The sequence below is a fragment of the Loxodonta africana genome, chromosome 7 (assembly GCF_030014295.1).
Source record: "Loxodonta africana isolate mLoxAfr1 chromosome 7, mLoxAfr1.hap2, whole genome shotgun sequence".
NCBI classification, from domain to species: Eukaryota; Metazoa; Chordata; class Mammalia; order Proboscidea; family Elephantidae; genus Loxodonta; species Loxodonta africana.
The window spans coordinates 18,163,853-18,182,352 of NC_087348.1; the positions used below are offsets into that span (position 1 = coordinate 18,163,853).

Here is an 18,500-nt window from a genome sequence, read left to right on the forward strand (position 1 = left end):
CCACTGTGCTTATCAGATCATGCCTTTATCCATGGAGTTTTCTCTGCCTGGTACAACACTATTAATAGAAGTAGCAGTAATAACAGCTTACACTATTGAGTACGTGCTGTTGAGTATTGCTACTGAGTATTGTGTGCGTCCATCTTAAAAGGTTAAAACTATTATCATTCCCATTAGAAAGATGAGGAAACACAGAAAGATTAAGTAACTCTCCAATTATTTTGAGACCAGTGCTTAAGATTATGGATTTTAGACCATGCTTCACGCATTGAAATCCCAGTTCTACCAACAGCTTCGTTACTTGAGGAAGTGATTTACCTCTTTAAACTTCAGTTCCCTTCTAAGCAAAAGAGGAATAATAATAGGACCCACCTCACAGAGTTGCTAAATGTATTTAAGAGTTAATATATGGGAACAAATTAGAACAGTTACCTAGCACATACTAAGAACTTTATGAAATATTTCTTATTAAAATAACTAATCATCATTATTGCTACTTATTCGGTCTCCAAGCCACAGCTCAGAAGGTATCATTTCCAGAAGGTCTTCCTGTGCCCCGACACTGGGCTAAAAATGCCTCCTTTCTGCTCAAAGCACCCTGGGCGTGCCCCTCCTGAGGCAATGCATTATGATTAGCATACCTCTTTGTATACAGGTTTTTCCTACTAGGCTGTCCTTAAAAACAAGGGTCATATCTATCCTGCCTAGAATGTGAAGGATTCTTAACCAAGGAGAAGTGAAAGTTTCAAGACTCAAAGACCAAGAGTGGCTTCTGTGTTGAGATGGCCTCTCATGCTATAATCGTGACAGCCACAAAAAGCCATGAGCTGGAGGTAAGCACAACAGATCCTGCTGTGACATGGCTGGGGGCCTGTGGCATGGTTGGGGACCCGGAGGCTCTAAAAAACCAGTTGTCAATGAGTCAGCTCTGATTCATGGCAACCCCCTTGTGTGTCAGAGTAGAAGTGTGCTCCACAAAATTTTCGATGGCTGATTTTCCACAAATAAATCTCCAGGCCTTTATTCTAATTTGTCTCTGGGTGGACTCAAACTTCCAAACTTTCAGTCACCAGCTGAGAATGTTAACTATTTGTACCACCCAGGGACTCCTCTCCCATGCTACTCTCTAGGGGAGTATAATAATAACTCTTCTGCCTTCCTCTACTCCCCCTCTTCAGAAATAAAGCATAGGTGATGTTGGGAAAGAAAACATCAGCCTTTGAGAAAAATAAAGATCTTAATGGGGAGAGAAAATATCTAAAATTTGGCCTCTAGCTTTTGCAAAGCTGCTCACTTAGTTTTAGAGTTACTGCAAAGGCCAATACACCACTAAGGGTGTGCAAGAGATTGCTAAACTTCCTTCAGGCCCCAGTGGCTGAAGTGAAGCACCCAATTAAAGGCCTTCATGGATTAGAGAGAAAACTGCGTGTGTCCCTAAATCAGGACCACATGTTGCTGTGTATCTTTGGCTATCATGCACAGGGTGGTAAGGGGTCCTAATAGATGGGAAATGCATTTGACAGGGCCTTTCACTGTGATATACCAGTGACTGGCCAAACATTTGCTGCATTTTACTTTCTGTTGATTAAACTTTCTATTATCAATAAGAAATAGAATATTTCAAAGGATAAGTATGCTTGCAAGACATTGCAAGTAGTGAAAAAGTTCCTTCCAGTGTAGTGTAGTATGTACTCCCAAGTATGTCATACACCAAGCAAGGTGGAATGTGCCCACAAGTCAAAATCTGGATCTCTATGGCAACCACGGACAGCAGAGACATTCTAGACCCTCTCCATGCCCCTTCCAAATGAATGATCTCACTCTCCCCACCCATGCCCAGAATTTGTTTCAGCTTCTTGGACACAAGATCCTGCCCTGGACAGGAAGCCGGTGCACATGAGCAAGAGAGACAGGTTACACTTCATTTTCATGGTAGCATTCAAATAGCATTATCTTGTGTTTTCTCATCTTGCCGTAGGTACCTCACATGTTGATGATTCGTCCATGAGTTTGAAGGAGAACACATCAGAGGTGACTGAATTCATTCTCATGGGGCTCACAGATGCCGTTGAGCTACAGGTCCCTTTATTTTTAATCTTCACATTCATTTACTTTAACACTCTGGTTAGAAACCTGGGGATGATCATGCTGATACTGTTAGACTCCCGTCTCCACAGCCCCATGTACTTTTTCCTCAGTAACCTCTCCCTGGTGGACTGTGTTTATGCTTCAGCGGTCACTCCCAAGGTGATTGTGGGGTTCCTCACAGGAGATAAGATCATCTCCTACAATGCCTGTGCTGCCCAGATGTTCTTCTTTGTAGCCTTTGAAGTTATTGAAAGTTTCCTCCTGGCTTTGATGGCCTTTGACCGCCATGCAGCAGTGTGTAAACCCCTGCATTACACCACCACCATGACAAGTACTATGTGTGCTCTACTGATCATTGGCTCCTATGGCTGTGGACTCTTGCAGTCTTCCATCCTTCTTGCTTTGACTTTCCACCTCTCCTTCTGTCATTCCAATGTGGTTAATCAATTTTTCTGTGACATCCCACCACTGCTGGCTCTCTCTTGCTCTGATACCTACACAGATGAGATTGTGCTCTTCACCTTAGCAGCTTGCAATGTCTTTTTTACTCTTTTGGTCATCTTGAACTCTTACCTGTTCATTTTTATTGCTATCCTGAGAATGCACTCAGCTGAGGGAAGAAAGAAGGCCTTTTCCACCTGTGCTTCCCACCTCACCACTGTCTCTGTTCTCTATGGGACAATCATCTTCATGTACTTACAGCCAAGTTCCAGTCATCCCATGGACACAGACAAAGTGGCATCTGTGTTCTATACTATGATCATCCCCACACTGAACCCTCTTGTTTACAGCCTGAGGAACAAGGAAGTCAAGAACGCATTCAAAAAGGTTGCTGAAAAAGTAAAGTCTTCACTGGGCTGAGCCTCTTAATGAGAAGTAACATGCCAACCATGTAAAGTTTCTACTGGACCTCTACCCTGCTACCATTGAGACAATTCTAACTCATGGCAACTCCATGTGTGTCAATGTAGAACTGTACTCCATAGGGTTTTCAGTGGTTGTAAGTTCAACTCTTTTCTTTAATATCTCTCAGGAATTACTTCCCACACAGGGTCTGTTCTTTTCATGCTTTGGTAATAAGACCAGACTGGAGAAAATTTGAAGTCTTTTTCCAGAAATAGGATTCCCCTTCCATCTTAACATCAAAATTATTATCTTAGGTGCTATAGGATCCCCCACTGCATTACTCTATTGGTCTAAAGTGATTTGCAGATAAGCCTCATAAGTGTATGACTCCAAAATTACATTTGCAATTCAGAATTCAAAAGAACTCCATGATTCTTGTGCAGAGCATAGAGCTGCAGTTCTGGATATTAGCACTCCAAAAAAATCACTCTGAGGTTATATTTAAATGCACATTCCCAGGAACTAATTCCAGATCACCTGATTTAGTATACCTATGGTGGAGCCCAGAAATCTGCAGAATTACCCCTAATTATCAGCATCAACCTGGATCCTGAACTTATACAGCAAGAATTCCAAAGGTGAGTCTGCATAATGAGGGATACCATGTAATCTAAATCTATTTAGTGCCTGAATTTCAGATAACAAAGTTCAGAATGCAAGGGACTCATCTGTCCAAAAATACATCCACATCTATTCCTTATATGAGTGGTATAAACACTTAAAGATTCAGCGGCTATCCTGACTCATGGCGACCCCATTGTTGCAGAGTAGAATTGCCCTCCATAGCATTTTCATGGCTGTGACCTTTTGGAAGCAGGGCATCAGGCCTTTCTTCCAAGGCACCTCTGGGTAATTTTGAATTACCAGCCTTTTAGTTAATAGCCTAGAGCTTAACCATTTATGCCACCCACAGACTTGGTTTATCATCTGGTTCCTGCTAAATTATTTGTATATGCTGTCTTATTCCATTCCCACACTAACTATTAGATGGGCTACCACATAGAGAGGAGGAAAAAGAGGTTCAGACATGAAATTCCATAGGTAGAAGCTGACAGACCCAGAATTTGAACCCAATTCTTTGGGACTCCAAAACACATTCTTTCCAGTTTAGTTCAGCTCACAAGTATTGAATATCCACAACACATTGCACTGAGAATAAACAATATTAAGAGGAAAAAAATCCACTTTTTCAAATGGACTTCTCAATATAGCACAGTTATGTTTGTAACTAAAGCATTAGAAGGGCTGCAAGGAACAAGAGAGAATCTCAATGATCTTGACCTTGTATTTTCCTTCAGTCATCTAAATCTTCATTGTTGATAATCTGAAGCTATCCCAAATTCCTGCCCTTTCATTACAGCTCTAAGTAGACCATATTAAACAATTCTAGCTTTTGAGGCTGTCAGAGGAACATAGAAGGGATTGGAGCCCTTGTGTTCTGTCTGTGTGTTTCCGTTACTTACAGTGAAGCCTTCGTTATCTGGGAAGACTTGTCATCCTTGTTTTCTAGAAGCTTTCTGCTACAAAATGGGAATCTTCACTTGAACAAAGAAGCCAAGCTGGAAAATTTGCATGCTCCAGTGAACTTCTACTTTTAGGGTTGGTGGAGACCCCAAACCCTAAAATCTGATATCCTTACCTTCACCAAATCCTAAATGTCCCATTATTTCACTGAGGAGAAAGAGGAAGGGACATTAAAAGATGAATATATGCCCTGATAGCTCCCTGCCCTGGCCTTTTCAGTCATGATGGGTGGGTGTGAGGTGTAAGTCACATGGAGTTGAGCAGCACACACAGCAGGAAAATTTAGTCAGGGATTTAATCAGCTCTACCACCCTGTGTTGGACAGCAATAGAATAATGTAACAACTTATACACATCTTGTTAAATGCACTTCTGTCACTTTTTAGTAAAAATGGTCAATGAATCCTTCAACTAGAATGACCTTACCGAGAAAACACAACAAGGACAGAATTTCTCTGCCTGACTTTATTTAACCCACACAGTCAAAACATGTTTAACATTGTGACATAGTCTCAGCCATAGACAGAATTGTTTCTTTCTTCCCTCTTTGAGTTGTACAGGAAATACGTTGAGAGCGAAGGACTTTTATGTAGGACTGCTAGTTCTCATCAATAGTACTAAAGTATAAGTGGAAAAAAAAAAACTTCAAATAATAACGATATTGGTAAAATTACATGACACCTGTCCTTGAAACACATACACACCCTGTAATCTCTTCTTGTCTCAAGGTTCTCTGTGAGCTGTTGTTGTTAGGTGCCATAGAGTCAATTCTGACTCATACGAACCCTATTTACAACAGAATGAAACACCACCTAGCCCTGCGCCATCCTCACAATTGTTATGCTTGAGCACATTGTTACAGCCACTATGTCAATCCATCTTGTTGAGGATCTTTCTCCCTTTCGCTAGATAATAACATTATCTATAATACTCGGGGCAGTTCTACTCTGTCCTATAGGGTTGCTATGAGTCGGAATCGACTCGACGGCACTGGGTGACTGGGGTTGTAATACTCTAGAATACAGAATAGACCATGGACTGCCAAAAGAACAAACAAATCTGTCTTGGAAGAAGTAAAAACAGAATGCTCCATAGAAGGAAGGATGGCAAGTCTATGTCTTACGTACTTTAGACATGTTATCAGGAAGGATCAGTCCCTGGAGGAGGACATCATCCTTGGTAAAGTAGATGGTCAGTGAAAAAGAGGAAGGCCCTCAACAAGATGGATTAATGCAGTGGCTGCAACAATACACTCAAGCATAACGATTGTGAGGATGGTGCCAGACCAGACAGTGTTTCATTCTGTTCTATGTAGGTTTGCCACTGTGAGTCGGGACTGACTGGATTGCACCTAAAAACAACAATATAATATTCTAATGAGAGAGAGACATTTGTGCTTTGCAGTAGCATATGTGTGTTTTATCAGTAGCTTTTCTAAGACAGTAATAAATTTTTTTAACTTTGTGCTTTAAGTGAAAGTTTACATATCAAGTCAGTCTCTCATATAAAAATTTATGTACTCCTTGCTATATATCCCTCCCCCACATGTCTGTCAGTTTGTCGTACTGTGGAGGCTTGCGTGTTGCTGTCATGCTGGAAGCTATGCTACCAGTATTCAGACACCAGCAGGGTCACCCATGGAGGACAGGTTTCAGCTGAGCTTCCAGACTAAGACAGACTAGGAAGAAGGACCTGGAAATCTACTTCTGAAAAGTGCTAGCCAGTGAAAACATTATGAATAGCAGCGGAACATTGTCTGATATAGTACTCGAAGATGAACCCCCCAGGTTGGAAGGCACTCTAAAGATGACTGGGGAAGAGCTGCCTAGACAACCTTAATGACATGGTTGGGGTAAAGCTTTCAGGACCTTCATTTGCTGATGTGGCACAACTCAAAATGAGAAGAAACAGCTACAAACATCCATTAATAATCAAAACCTGGAATGTACAAAGTATGAATCTAGGATAATTGGAGATCATCAAAAATGAAATGGAATGCATAAACATCAATATCCTAGGTATTAGTGAGCTGAAATGCACTGGTATTGGCCATTTTGAATTGGACAATCATGTAGTCTACTATGCTCAGAAAGACAACTTGAAGAGGAATGGTGTCACATTCATTACCAAAAAGAACATTTCAAGATCTATCCTGAAATACAATGCTGTCAGTGATAGGATAATATCCATAAGCCTACACGGAAGACCAGTTAATATTATTATTATTCAAATTTACACACCAACCACTAGGACCAAAGATAAAGAAATAGATTTTTATCAGCTGCTGTTGTCTGAAATGGATCGAACATGCAATCAACATTCATTGATAATTACTGGCGATTGGAATGTGAAAGTTGGAAACAAAGAGGAAGGATAAGTAGTTGGAAAATATGGCCTTGGTGATAGAAACAATGCCGGAGATTACATGATGGAATTTTGCAAGACCAACGACTTCTTCATTACAAATACCTTCTTTCACCAACTTAAACGGTGACTATACACATGGACCTCACCAGATGGAACACACAGAAATCAAATTGACTACATCTGTGGAAAGAGGCGATGGAAAAGCTTAATACATTCAGTCAGAACAAGGCCAGCGGCCAACTGTGGAACAGACCATCAGTTGCTCCTATGCAAGTTCAAGGTGAAACTGAAGAAAATCAGAGCAAGTCCACGAGAGCCAAAATATGACCTTGAGTATATCCCACCTGAATTTAGAGACCATCTGAAGAATAGATTTGACGCACTGAACACTAGTGACAGAAGACCAGACGAGCTCTGGAATGACATCAAGGACATCATCCATGAAGAAAGCAAGAGGTCACTGAAAAGACAGGAAAGAAAGAAAAGACAAAGAAGGATGTCAGAGGAGACTCTGAAACTTGCTCTTGAGCGTCGAGCAGCTAAAGCAAAAGGAAGAATTGATGAAGTAAAAGAACTGAACAGAAGATTTCAAAGGGCAGCTCGAGAAGACAAAGAAAAGTATTATAATGACATGTGCAAAGAGCTGAAGATGGAAAATCAAAAGGGAAGAACACACTCGGCATTTCTCAAGCTGAAAGAACTGAAGAAAAAATTCAAGCTTCGAGTTGCAATAGTGAAGGATTCCATGGGGAAAATATTCAATAATGCAGGAAGCATCAAAAGAAGATGGAAGGAATACACAGAGTCATTATACCAAAAAGAATTAGTCGATATTCAACCATTTCAAGAGGTGGCATATGATCAGGAACCGATGACACTGAAGGAAGAAGTCCAAGCTGCTCTGAAGGCATTGGCAAATAACAAGGCTTCAGGAATTGATGGAATATCAATTCAGATGTTTCAACAAACAGAAGCAGCACTGGAGTTGCTCAATCATCTATGCCAAGAAATATGGAAGACAGCTTCCTGGCCAACTGACTTGAAGAGATCGATATTTATGCCTATTCCCAAGGAAGGTGATCCAACCGAATGTGGAAATTATACAACAATGTCATTAATATCACACGCAAGCAAAATTTTACTGAATATCATTCAAAAATGACTGCAGCAGTATATCAACAGGGAACTACCAGAAATTCACCCGGTTCCAGAAGAGGACATGGAACCAGGGATATCATTGCTGATGTCAGATGGATCCTGGCTGAAAGCAGAGAATACCAGAAGGATGTTTACCTGTGTTTTATTGACTATGCAAAGGCATTCTTCTGTGTAGATCATAAGAAACTATGGATAACATTGTAAAGAATGGGAATTCCACAGCACTTAATCGTGTTCATGAGGAATTTTACCTAGATCAAGAGGCAGTTTGGACAGAACAAGGGGATACTGATTGGTTTAAAGTCAGGAAAGGTGTGCTTCAGGGTTGTGTTCTTTCACCATACCTACTTAATCTGTATGCTGATCAAATAATCCGAGAAGCTGGACTATATGAAGAAGAACGGGGCATCAGGATTGGACAAAGACTCCTTAACAACCTGCTTTATGCAGATGACACAACCTTGCTTGCTGAAAGTGAAGAGGACTTGAAGCACTTACTAATGAAGATCAAAGACCACAGCCTTCAGTACAGATTATACCTCAACATAAAGAAAACAAAAATTCTCACAACTGGACCAGTGAGCAACATCATGATAAACAGAGAAAAGATTAAAGTTGTCAAGGATTTCATTTTACTTGGATCCACAATCAACAGCCATGGAAGCAGCAGTCAAGAAATCAAAAGATGCATTGCGTTGGGTAAATCTTCAAAGCATTGAAGAGCAAAGGTGTCACCCTGAAGACTAAGGTGCACCTGACCCAAGCCATCGTATTTTCAATTGCATCATATGCATGTGAAAGCTGGACAATGAATAAGGAAGACCGAAGAAGAGTTGACGTCTTTGAATTGTGGTGTTGGCGAAGAATATTGAATATACCATGGACTGCCAAAAGAATGAACAAATCTGTCTTGGAAGAAGTGCGGCCAGAATGCTCCTTAAAGGCAAGGATGGTGAGAATTCATCTTACATACTTTGGACATGTTGTCAGGAGGGATCAGTTTCTGGAGAAGGACATCATGCTTGGGAGAGTACAGGGTCAGTGGAAAGGAGGATGACCCTCAAAGAGGTAGATTGACACAGTGGTTGCAACAATGAGCTCAAGCATAACAATGATTGTAAGGATGGCTCAGGACAGGGCAGTGTTTCGTTCTGTTGTACATAGGGTAGCTATGAGTCAAAACTGACTCGACGGCACCTAACAACAACAACATATATCCCTAATTCCTCTCCCCCTAATGAGACAGCACACTCCTTCCCTCCACTCTGTCTTTTCATGTCCATGTGGCCAGCTTCTGATCCCCTCTGCTCTCTCATCTTCCCTCCAAACAGGAGATGCCTACATAGTCTCACATGTCTACATGATCCAAGAAACTCACTCTTCTCCAGTATCATTTTCTATCCCATAGCCCAGTCCAATCCCTGTCTGAAGAGTTGGCTTTGGGAATGGTTCCTGTCTTGGGCTAACAGAAGGTCTGGGGACCATGACCTCTGGGCTCCTTCTAGTATCAGACTATTAAGTCTGGACTTTTTACGAGAATTTGGGGTTTGCACCCCACTGCTCTCCTGCCCCTTCAGGGGTTTCCTGTTGTTTTCCCTGTTAGGGCAGTCATTGGTTGTAGCCAGGCACCATCTAGTTCTTCTGATCTCAGGCTAATGTAGTCTCTGCTTTATGTGTTCCTTTCTGTCTCTTGGGCTCATAATTACCTTGTGTCTTTGTTGTTCTTCATTCTCCTTTGCTCCAGGTGGGTTAAGATCAATTGATGCATCTTAGATGGCTGTTTGCTAGTGTTTAAGACCCAGGTGACACTGTCCAAAGTAGGATGCAGGATGTTTTCTTAATAGATTTTATTATGCCAACTGACTTAGATGTTCCCTGAAACCATGGTCCCCATAACCCCTCCCCTGCCAAGTGGTCCATCAAAGCATTCACATTATTCAGGAAATTTCATTGCTTTCGGTTTAGTCCAGTTGTGCTGACCTCTCCTGTATTGTCTGTTATCTTTACCTTCACCTAAAATAGTCCTTATCTACTATCCAATTAGTGAAAACTCCTCTCCCTCATTTCCCTCCTCCCCACTCTCCTAAACATCAAAGAATATTTTCTTCTCTGTTTAAACTATTTCTTGACTTCTTATAATCGTTTTCTTATATTTGCAACCGACTAATTTCACTCAGCGTAATGCCTTCTGGATTCCTCCATGTTATGAAATGTTTCAAGGATTCATCATCGCTTTTTATTGATATGCACTATTCCATCATGTGAATATACCATAATTTATTTATCCATTCATCCATTAATGGGCACCTTTGTTGCTTCCAACCTTTTGCTATTCTAAACAGTGCTGCAACGAACATTGGTATGCGTATATCTGTTTGTGTAAAGGCTCTTATTTCTCTAGGATGTATTCCAAGGAGTGGGATTGCTGGATCCTATGGTAGTTCTATTTCTAGCTTTCTAAAAAAAGTGCCAAATTAATTTCCAAAGTGGTTGTAACGTTTCACATTCCCATCAGCAGTGTAAAAGTGTTCCAGCCTCTCTACAACCTCTCCAACAATTCTTATTTTGTGTTTTTTGGATTAATGCCAGCCTTGGTGGAATGAAATGGAATCTCATTGTAGTTTTCATTTGCATTTCTCTAGTGTCTAATGATCTTGAGCATTTCTTCATCTATCTGTTAGCTACTTCAATGTCTTCTTTAGGGAAGTGCCTGTTCATATCCTTTGCCAATTTTTAATTGGGTTATTTGTTTTTTGTAGTTAAGTTTTTGCACTATCATGTAGATTTTAGAAATCAGACACTGATAGAAATTGTCACAGCCAAAAGCTTTTTCCCAGTCTGTAGGTAATCTCTTTACTCTTTTGGTGAATTCTTTGGATGAGCTCCGAGTTATCTAGTTTCTCTTCTGCATTGTTACTAATGTTTTGTATACTGTTTATGCCATGTATTAGGGCTCCTAACGTTATCCCTAATTTTTCTTCTATAATCTTTACCGTTTTAGATTTTATATTTAGGTCTTTGATCCCTTTTGAGTTAGTTTTTGTGCATGCCATGAGGTATGGGTCTTGTTTCATTTTTTTGCAAATGGATATCCAGTTACACCAGCACCATTTGTTAAACAGACTTTTTCCCCATTTAATTGACTTTGGGCCTTTGTCATATATCAGCTGCTCACATGTGGGTGGCTTTATGCCTGGATTCTCAATTCTGTTCCATTGGTCTATATATCTGTTGTTGTACCAGTACCAGGCTGTTTTGACTAATGTGGCAGTATAAAAAAAAAAAAAAAATGTGGCAGTATAGCAGGTTCCAAAGTCAGGTAGAGTGAGGCCTCCTAGTTTGTTCTTCTTTTTCAGTAATGCTTACTTCTCCTAGGCCTCTTTCCCTTCCATGTGAAGTTGGTGATTTGTTTCTCCATCTCATTAAAAAATGTCAGTGCAATTCGGATCGGAATTACATTGTATCTGTAGATCACTTTTGGTAGAATAGACATTTTTACAATGTTAAGTCTTCCTATCCATGGGCAAGGTATGTTTTTCTACTTATGTAGGTCTCTTGGTTTCTTGCAGTAGTGTCTTGTATTTTCTTTGTATAGGCCTTTTACATCTCTGGTAATATTTATTCCTAAGCATTTTATTTTCTTGAGGGCCCCTGTAAATGGTATTGATTCGGGGATTTCCACTTCGATGTTGTTTTTGTTGGTGTAGAGGAATTCAACTGACTATTGCAGATTTGTTACTCTTTTGTCAGTCTGTGATATACTCAACATTCTTCAGCAACACCATAATGGAAAGGTGTCAATTCTTTTTCGGTCTTTCTTATGCATTACCCAGACTTTGCATGCATATGTGGGAATTGAAAACACCAAGGCTTGGGCCAGGAGCACCTTAGTCTTTAAAGTGACATCTTTACTTTTTATCCCTTTTAAGCGATCTTTTGTGGGAGAGTCACCCCGTGCAATGCATCATTTGAGTTCATGACTCTTAGTTCCATGGGCGTTGATTGTGGATCCACATAATGTGAAATCTTTGGCAACTTCAACCTTTTCTCCATTTATTATCATGTTTCTCATTGGTCCAGTTGTGAGGATTTTGTTTTCTTTATGTTGAGGTGTAATCCACACTCAAGGCTGTGGTCTTTAATTTGCATCAGTAGGTAAGGTTGTGTCATCTGCATAACGCAGGTTGGTGATGAGTCCTCCTCTAATCCTGATGCTCTGTTCTTCATCACATAACCTAGCTTCTTGGATTATTTGCTCAGCGTACTGATTAAATAAGTGAAATGATACAACATTGACCCACACCTTTCCTGACTTAATACACAATGTATCCTCTTATTCTGTTCGAATGACTGCCTCTTGATCTATGTGCAGGTTCCTCATGAGTACAATTAAGTGTTCTGGAATTTCTATTCTCTGCAGTATTATCCATAATTTTTAATGATCCACAGAGCTGAATGCCTTTGCACAGTCAATAAGACAGGTAAACATCTTTCTGATATGCTCTGCTTTAAGCCAGGATCCATCTGACATCAGTAATGATATTCCTCATTCCATGTCCTCTTCTGAATCTGGCTTGAATTTCTTCACTTCCCTGCTGATGTACTGCTGAAGCCATTTTTTGAATGATCTTCAGCAAAATTTTAATTGTGTGTGATATTAATGATATTGTTCAATACTTTCCACTTTCAGTTGTATTACCTTTCATTGGAATAGGCATAAATATGGAACTCAATGGCAATAGGTTTAGGAAGGTCCATTCAGTTGCCCAGGTACCTGTCTTTCAAAATTCTTCACAGACGAGGGAGTACTTTCAGTTCTGCATCCATTTATTGAAACATCTCGATTGGTATTCCGCAATTCCTGGAGCCTTGTTTTTAATCAATGCCGTCAGTGCAGCTTGGAAGTCTTCCTTCAGTACCATCAGTTCTTGATCATATGCTACCTCCTGAAATGGTTGACCTTTGGTCAATTGCTCACAATTCCCGTAGTACAACAAACTGACGGATACCTGGGTGAAGGGACGGACAGGAAACCTCAACAAATGGACATGGAAACCCTGGGTGGGTGATGAGAGTGCTGTGTCACATTGTGGGGATCACAATCAATGTCACAAAATATTATGTACATAAATTTTTGAATGAGGAACTCACTTGAGCTATAAACTTCCACCTAAAGAATAATTAAAAAACAAAAAAAGCAATACCCGTTTCTGTCAAGTTGATTCCAACACCTGGCTATGCAGAAGGATTTACATCACAGGGTTTTCTTGGCTATAATCTTTAGAGAAGTAGACAACCAGGCCTTTCTTCTGCAGTGCCAGTGGGTTTCATCTTCCAGATATTTGTTTAAATTTATTGACCACTTGTTATGTGCCAGACATCCTGCTCAACTGTGCATATATGGCATTTAATTTAATCTGTATGATTATCCTATGAGAGATACACAGTATTATTATCCCAGTTTCTTCTAAGTGATAAAATGGAAAGAATAAATAATTTAGCCAAGGTCACACTGCCACAAATGACAGAACTGCGATTAGAAAGCAGGCCACATGATCACTTCACTCAAACTTTGATACTTGACTCCATGACTGCATTGAGAAAGGAGTGACCACAAGACCTTGATGGTGCCCAGCTATCATTGCTGAATGTTTTGATCAAAGATTCTATAGAAGAACTCTAATCAAAATGGGGAAAAATGTGAAACAGAATTTAAAATTCTCATAAAATATAAACTTTCTGGATCCATTGAGCCTGGTTGAACCCTCAAAACTATTGTCCTGAGTTTATTTCTAAACCTTAAACCAAAAATATTCCCTAAAGTCTTCTTTAAACCAAACAATACTTACCTTAATTAGTGAAGAATGCCAGTTTCGACACTGTCTTTTTAAAGAACTATCTGTATGAGATCAAACTGACAACAGCAACTTCAAAGTTTAAATAGGAAGCTTAGCTGCAGTGAGCTTAAATTAACAGTGAAGGAATAATTCAGAAAACAGTGTTAAATGGTTGCACAACTTGAAGAATATAATAGATGTCACCAAACTGTACATGTAGAAATTGTTGAATTCGTGTTTTTTGCTATGTTTTCAGCAATAACAAAACTAAAATTTTAAATAGGAAGCAGTGATAATTCTCTTCTACGAAAATGATAAGAATGGAGGATTAATTTAGGGGCCAGCTGTGGGTGTGTAGAAGAAAGAAAGGATTTATCACCTTAGTTGTAAAAAAGAAAAGAAAAAGTATTCGAATAGCAGCTCCTCAGCAGTAAGTCAGGTAAATATTCTGTAAATAAATAAGTCAATAAGAAAAATTGTCATTCTGGAGAGACTCTGTAGGTCTGAGAAATAATTAGATAAGAAAAAGCTTACATGAGCTCTCAATGTCACCTAAGCAATAGATTTCAGCGAAATTTTTATTTTTACCACCGAAGCTGCGGCTGCTCCTGCGACTCCTGGAAGCCCATTCTTTTAAACTTCCATTCCCTCGTGTCTTCATAAGCATTCCCAGCCACGATGCAAACATTAGTCTCTGAGCTCCAGTTCAGGACACGTTATGAAGGCCAGCCTGGAGTCAGGAGCCTCGTGAGATAGCTACCCACTTGACATCTGGTGTTTCCCTGGAGACTTGTGTAAACAGATCACTTTCTCTGCCTTGATATTTGCAAGAGCACAAGTCCAGATTCTCCTCCACAACTTAGAGCTCCAGAAGTAGGGAAGGAGTTTCTCCAGCATGATGCTTTCCTGGGTGTGGACTTCAAGTCAACAAACTAGGCATGAAGGTGTTCTATACCCACACCTTTGGGACTTCATTCGGCTGTTCCTAGGAAACAAGTAAGTATTAGGAAAATAAAAAATCATAGCCAATTAGAGTATAAAGGTATTCTAGAAGATCCCATCATTTTATTTTACAAATGAGAAAAATGAAAGTTAAGTGACTAGAGCAATGACACCCTGTTAGCTTGTTGTCCCCTCACTCCTAATCTATTGTTCTTTCCCCTCTAACACGCTGCTCTCTTTCACCCAGATTTACATGCTCATTGCTCTCACATGTCCTCAAACAAGTGGTTGAAATGAAAGGAGATTTTACTCAAAGGCAGGAAGACAGTGCCTCCTAACTGCACTCAGTTTAGAACATGCTATAAGAGTAGCAGGCAATTGTCCTGCCTCCCTCCTGGAATTTCAGAAGCTGTAACACTGCCAACATATATAAAAAAAACATCTATAGGGAATCTGAATTTTTGAGCCATTTTCTTTGGTAATATCAAAGTTTGGACTTTCAATTTTGGTGCCTGAATATCCTGCAGTAACCAGGAAAGGATGGCTCAGATGGCCTGGTTTAAAAAAATTATTCTTGTTTTATAGTTTTCAAATAACTTTCATATTCATTGTCATTTCAGAGCATGATAGCACCCTATCAAGGAGTTGAAGAAAGTATTTTATTTTATGAATTGAAAAGATCGGGTCAGTGGTAGGCCTATACCCAAGTGGTTATCCATAAATTAGGATTCAAATTGGCTTCGTGTTTATAGTGCTCTCCTATCCTATCCTCTGTACACCTCTGAATTCCTGGATTAAAAGCAGTTTTTTGCATTCTCTTTTATAGAAGTATAGATAAAGAAGCTGATCAATACGCTGGCCACTCTCAGTGTTTCACTGTGATACAGAAATCAACTTTAAGAAAAAGAAATGTAAACAGACACATATGTTTCTGTGTTTGGGCCCCATCTGGAAATTCTAACAAACGTAGACCTCTAACAATTGCTGAGCCAGGAAGTAACTTCATGGTCTAGGAAATTCTTGCCACTTCCCTGAAATTAATTATAATTCCTTAGAGATACTTTTGTTATGGCCTTTATCACTTTGGGGGAATGGTTTGAAAAGCTGGCTATCTCTACCGTCGTTAAAGAGTCAGGAATCATGATATTCATTTTGTAATACAAGGTCCTGGTACATAGTGGACATCTTTGCAGAGTCATCTAGAAAGGGAACTAGTGCTGAATATACTTGTATGCCAAGCTTTGTGTTAGTAGGATTCTTGTATCTTTTAGGTCTTCCAGTATCTTAATTTAATCTTTGCCACCCTGTGAAATAAGTGCACAGATATTATATGAACTTGGTATTTCGTAGAGAATGAAACTGAGATTCAAGGAGTGAATGTAATTTTCCTAAGACTATATCTCACCTAGGTTGCTGTTCAGCGAGTGACACTTATTTGCACAATTAGAAAAACTATACCCTTGTATCATACTTGGCCAAATCGTCACTTAGATTCTTCTTCTAAATGGTTGCGTTGTATCTATAATCTTATTCGTAGTTTCCTCCAACTCTTTCTTTTAGGGCTCAGTCCTGTCCATTTTATTTCTACCAATTACTGTTGCACCTTAGCACCTAATTAACATTTGGATATTGAGAAGAATCTTACCAATAAATGACACCTGTCCCCATGTAGTTTCCTACTTATACCACTGTGCTTATCAGATCATGCCTTTATCCATGGAGTTTTCTCTGCCTGGTATAACACTATTAGCAGCACCAGCAGTAATAATAGCTTACACTATTGAGTACGTGCTGTTGAGTATTGCTACTGAGTATTGTGTGGATCCATCTTAAAAGGGTAAAACTGATATCATTCCCATTTGAAAGATGAGAAAACACGGTAAGGTTAAGTAACTCTCCAATTATATTCAGCCGAGTGCTTAAGATTATGGATTTTAGACCATGCTTCATGTGCTGAAATCCCAGTTCTACCAACAGCTTCGTTACTTGAGGAAGTGATTTACCTCTTTAAACTTCAGTTCCCTTCTAAGCAAAATGGGAATAATAATAGGACCCACCTCACAGAGTTGCTAAATATATTTAAGAGTTAATATATAGGAACAAATTACGACAGTTACCTAGCACATAGTAAGTTCTTTATAAAATATTTGTTATTAAAATAACTAATCATCTTTATTTTTACTTCTTCAGTCCCCAAGCCACAGCTCAGAAGTATCATTACCAGAAGGTCTTCCTGTGCCCATAAACTGGGCTAAAAATGCCTCCTTTCTGCTCAAAGCACCCTGGGCATGCCCCTCCTGAGGCAATGCTTTACAATTAGCATACCTGTTTGTATACAGGTTTTTCCCACTAGGCTGTCCTTAAAAACAAGGGTCCTATCATATCCTGCTTAGAATGTGAAGATTGTTAATCAAGGAGAAGTGAAAGACTCAAGACTCAAAGACCAAGAGTGGCTTTTGTGTTGAGATGGCCTCTCATGCTTTAATCATGACATCCACAAAAAGCCAGGAGCTGGAGGTAAGCACAACAGAACCTGCTGTGAAATGGCTGGGGGCCTGTGGCATGGCTGGGGACCCGGAGTCTCTAAAAAACCAATTGTCAATGAGTCAGCTCTGATTCATGGCAACCCCCTCCTGTGTCAGAGTAGAAGTGTGCTCTGCAGGATTTTCGATGACTGATTTTTCACAAAGAGATCTCCAGGCCGTTATTCTGATGTGTCTCTGGGTGGACTCAAACTTCCAACCTTTCAGTTACCACCTGAGAATGTTAACTATTTCCACCACCCAGGGACTCCTCTCCCATGCTACTCTCTAGGGGAGTATATAGTAACTCTTCTGCCTTCCTCTACTCCCCGTCTTCAGAAATAAAGCATGGGTGATGCTGGGAAAGGAAAACATCAGCCTTTGAGAAAAATAAAGATCTTAGTGGGGAGAGAAAAAAATCTAAAATTTGGCCTCTAGGTTTTGCAAAGCTGCTCATTTAGTTTTAGAGTTACTGCAAAAGGCCAACACACCACTAAAGGTATGCTGGAGATTGCTAAACTTCCTTCAGGCCCCAGTGGCTGAAGTGAAGCACCCAATTAAAGGCCTTCATGGATTAGAGAGAAAACTGTGTGTGTCCCTAAATCGTGACCACAAGTTGCTGTGTATCTTCAGCTACCATGCACAAGGCGGTAAGGGGCCCGAATACATGGGAAATTCGTTTGACAGGGCTTGTCACCATTATACCACTGACTGGCCAAACTTTGCTGCATTTTACTTTCTGTTGATTAAACTTTCTATTATCAACAAGAAATAAAATATTTCAAAGGATAAGAATGCTTGCAAGACATTGCAAGTAGTGAAAAAGTTCCTTCTTTAGTATGTACTCCTAAGTATGTCATACACCAAGCAAGGCGGAATGTGCCCACAAGTCAAAACCTGGATCTCTGTGGCAACCACGGTCAGCAGAGACATTCTAGACCCTCTCCATGCCCCTTCCAAATGAATAACCTCACTCACCCCACCCGTGCCCAGAATTTGTTCCAGCTTCTCGGACACAAGATCCTGCCCTGGACAGGAAGCTGGTGCATGTGAGCAAGAGACACAGGTCACACTTCATTTTCATGGTAGCATTCAAATAGCATTATCTTGTGTTTTCTCATCTTGCCGTAGGTACCTCACATGTTGATGATTCATCC

At 40.0% G+C, this 18,500-nt stretch overlaps 1 protein-coding gene across 1 annotated transcript; it reads left to right on the forward strand.

Moving 5' to 3' along the window:
* The first annotated feature begins 1,492 nt into the window (after positions 1-1,492).
* LOC100660922 (olfactory receptor 5B12-like) lies at positions 1,493-3,115 on the forward strand. The gene has a single exon (XM_003421402.3). The coding sequence runs from the start codon at positions 2,005-2,007 to the stop codon at positions 2,947-2,949; it is 945 nt and encodes a 314-aa protein (XP_003421450.2). The 5' UTR covers positions 1,493-2,004; the 3' UTR covers positions 2,950-3,115.
* The last annotated feature ends 15,385 nt before the right edge of the window (positions 3,116-18,500 follow it).

Excerpts from the sequence above, each read along its gene's own strand:
- LOC100660922 (XM_003421402.3), top strand. The coding sequence starts at position 2,005 with ATGAGTTTGAAGGAGAACACATCAGAGGTGACTGAATTCATTCTCATG.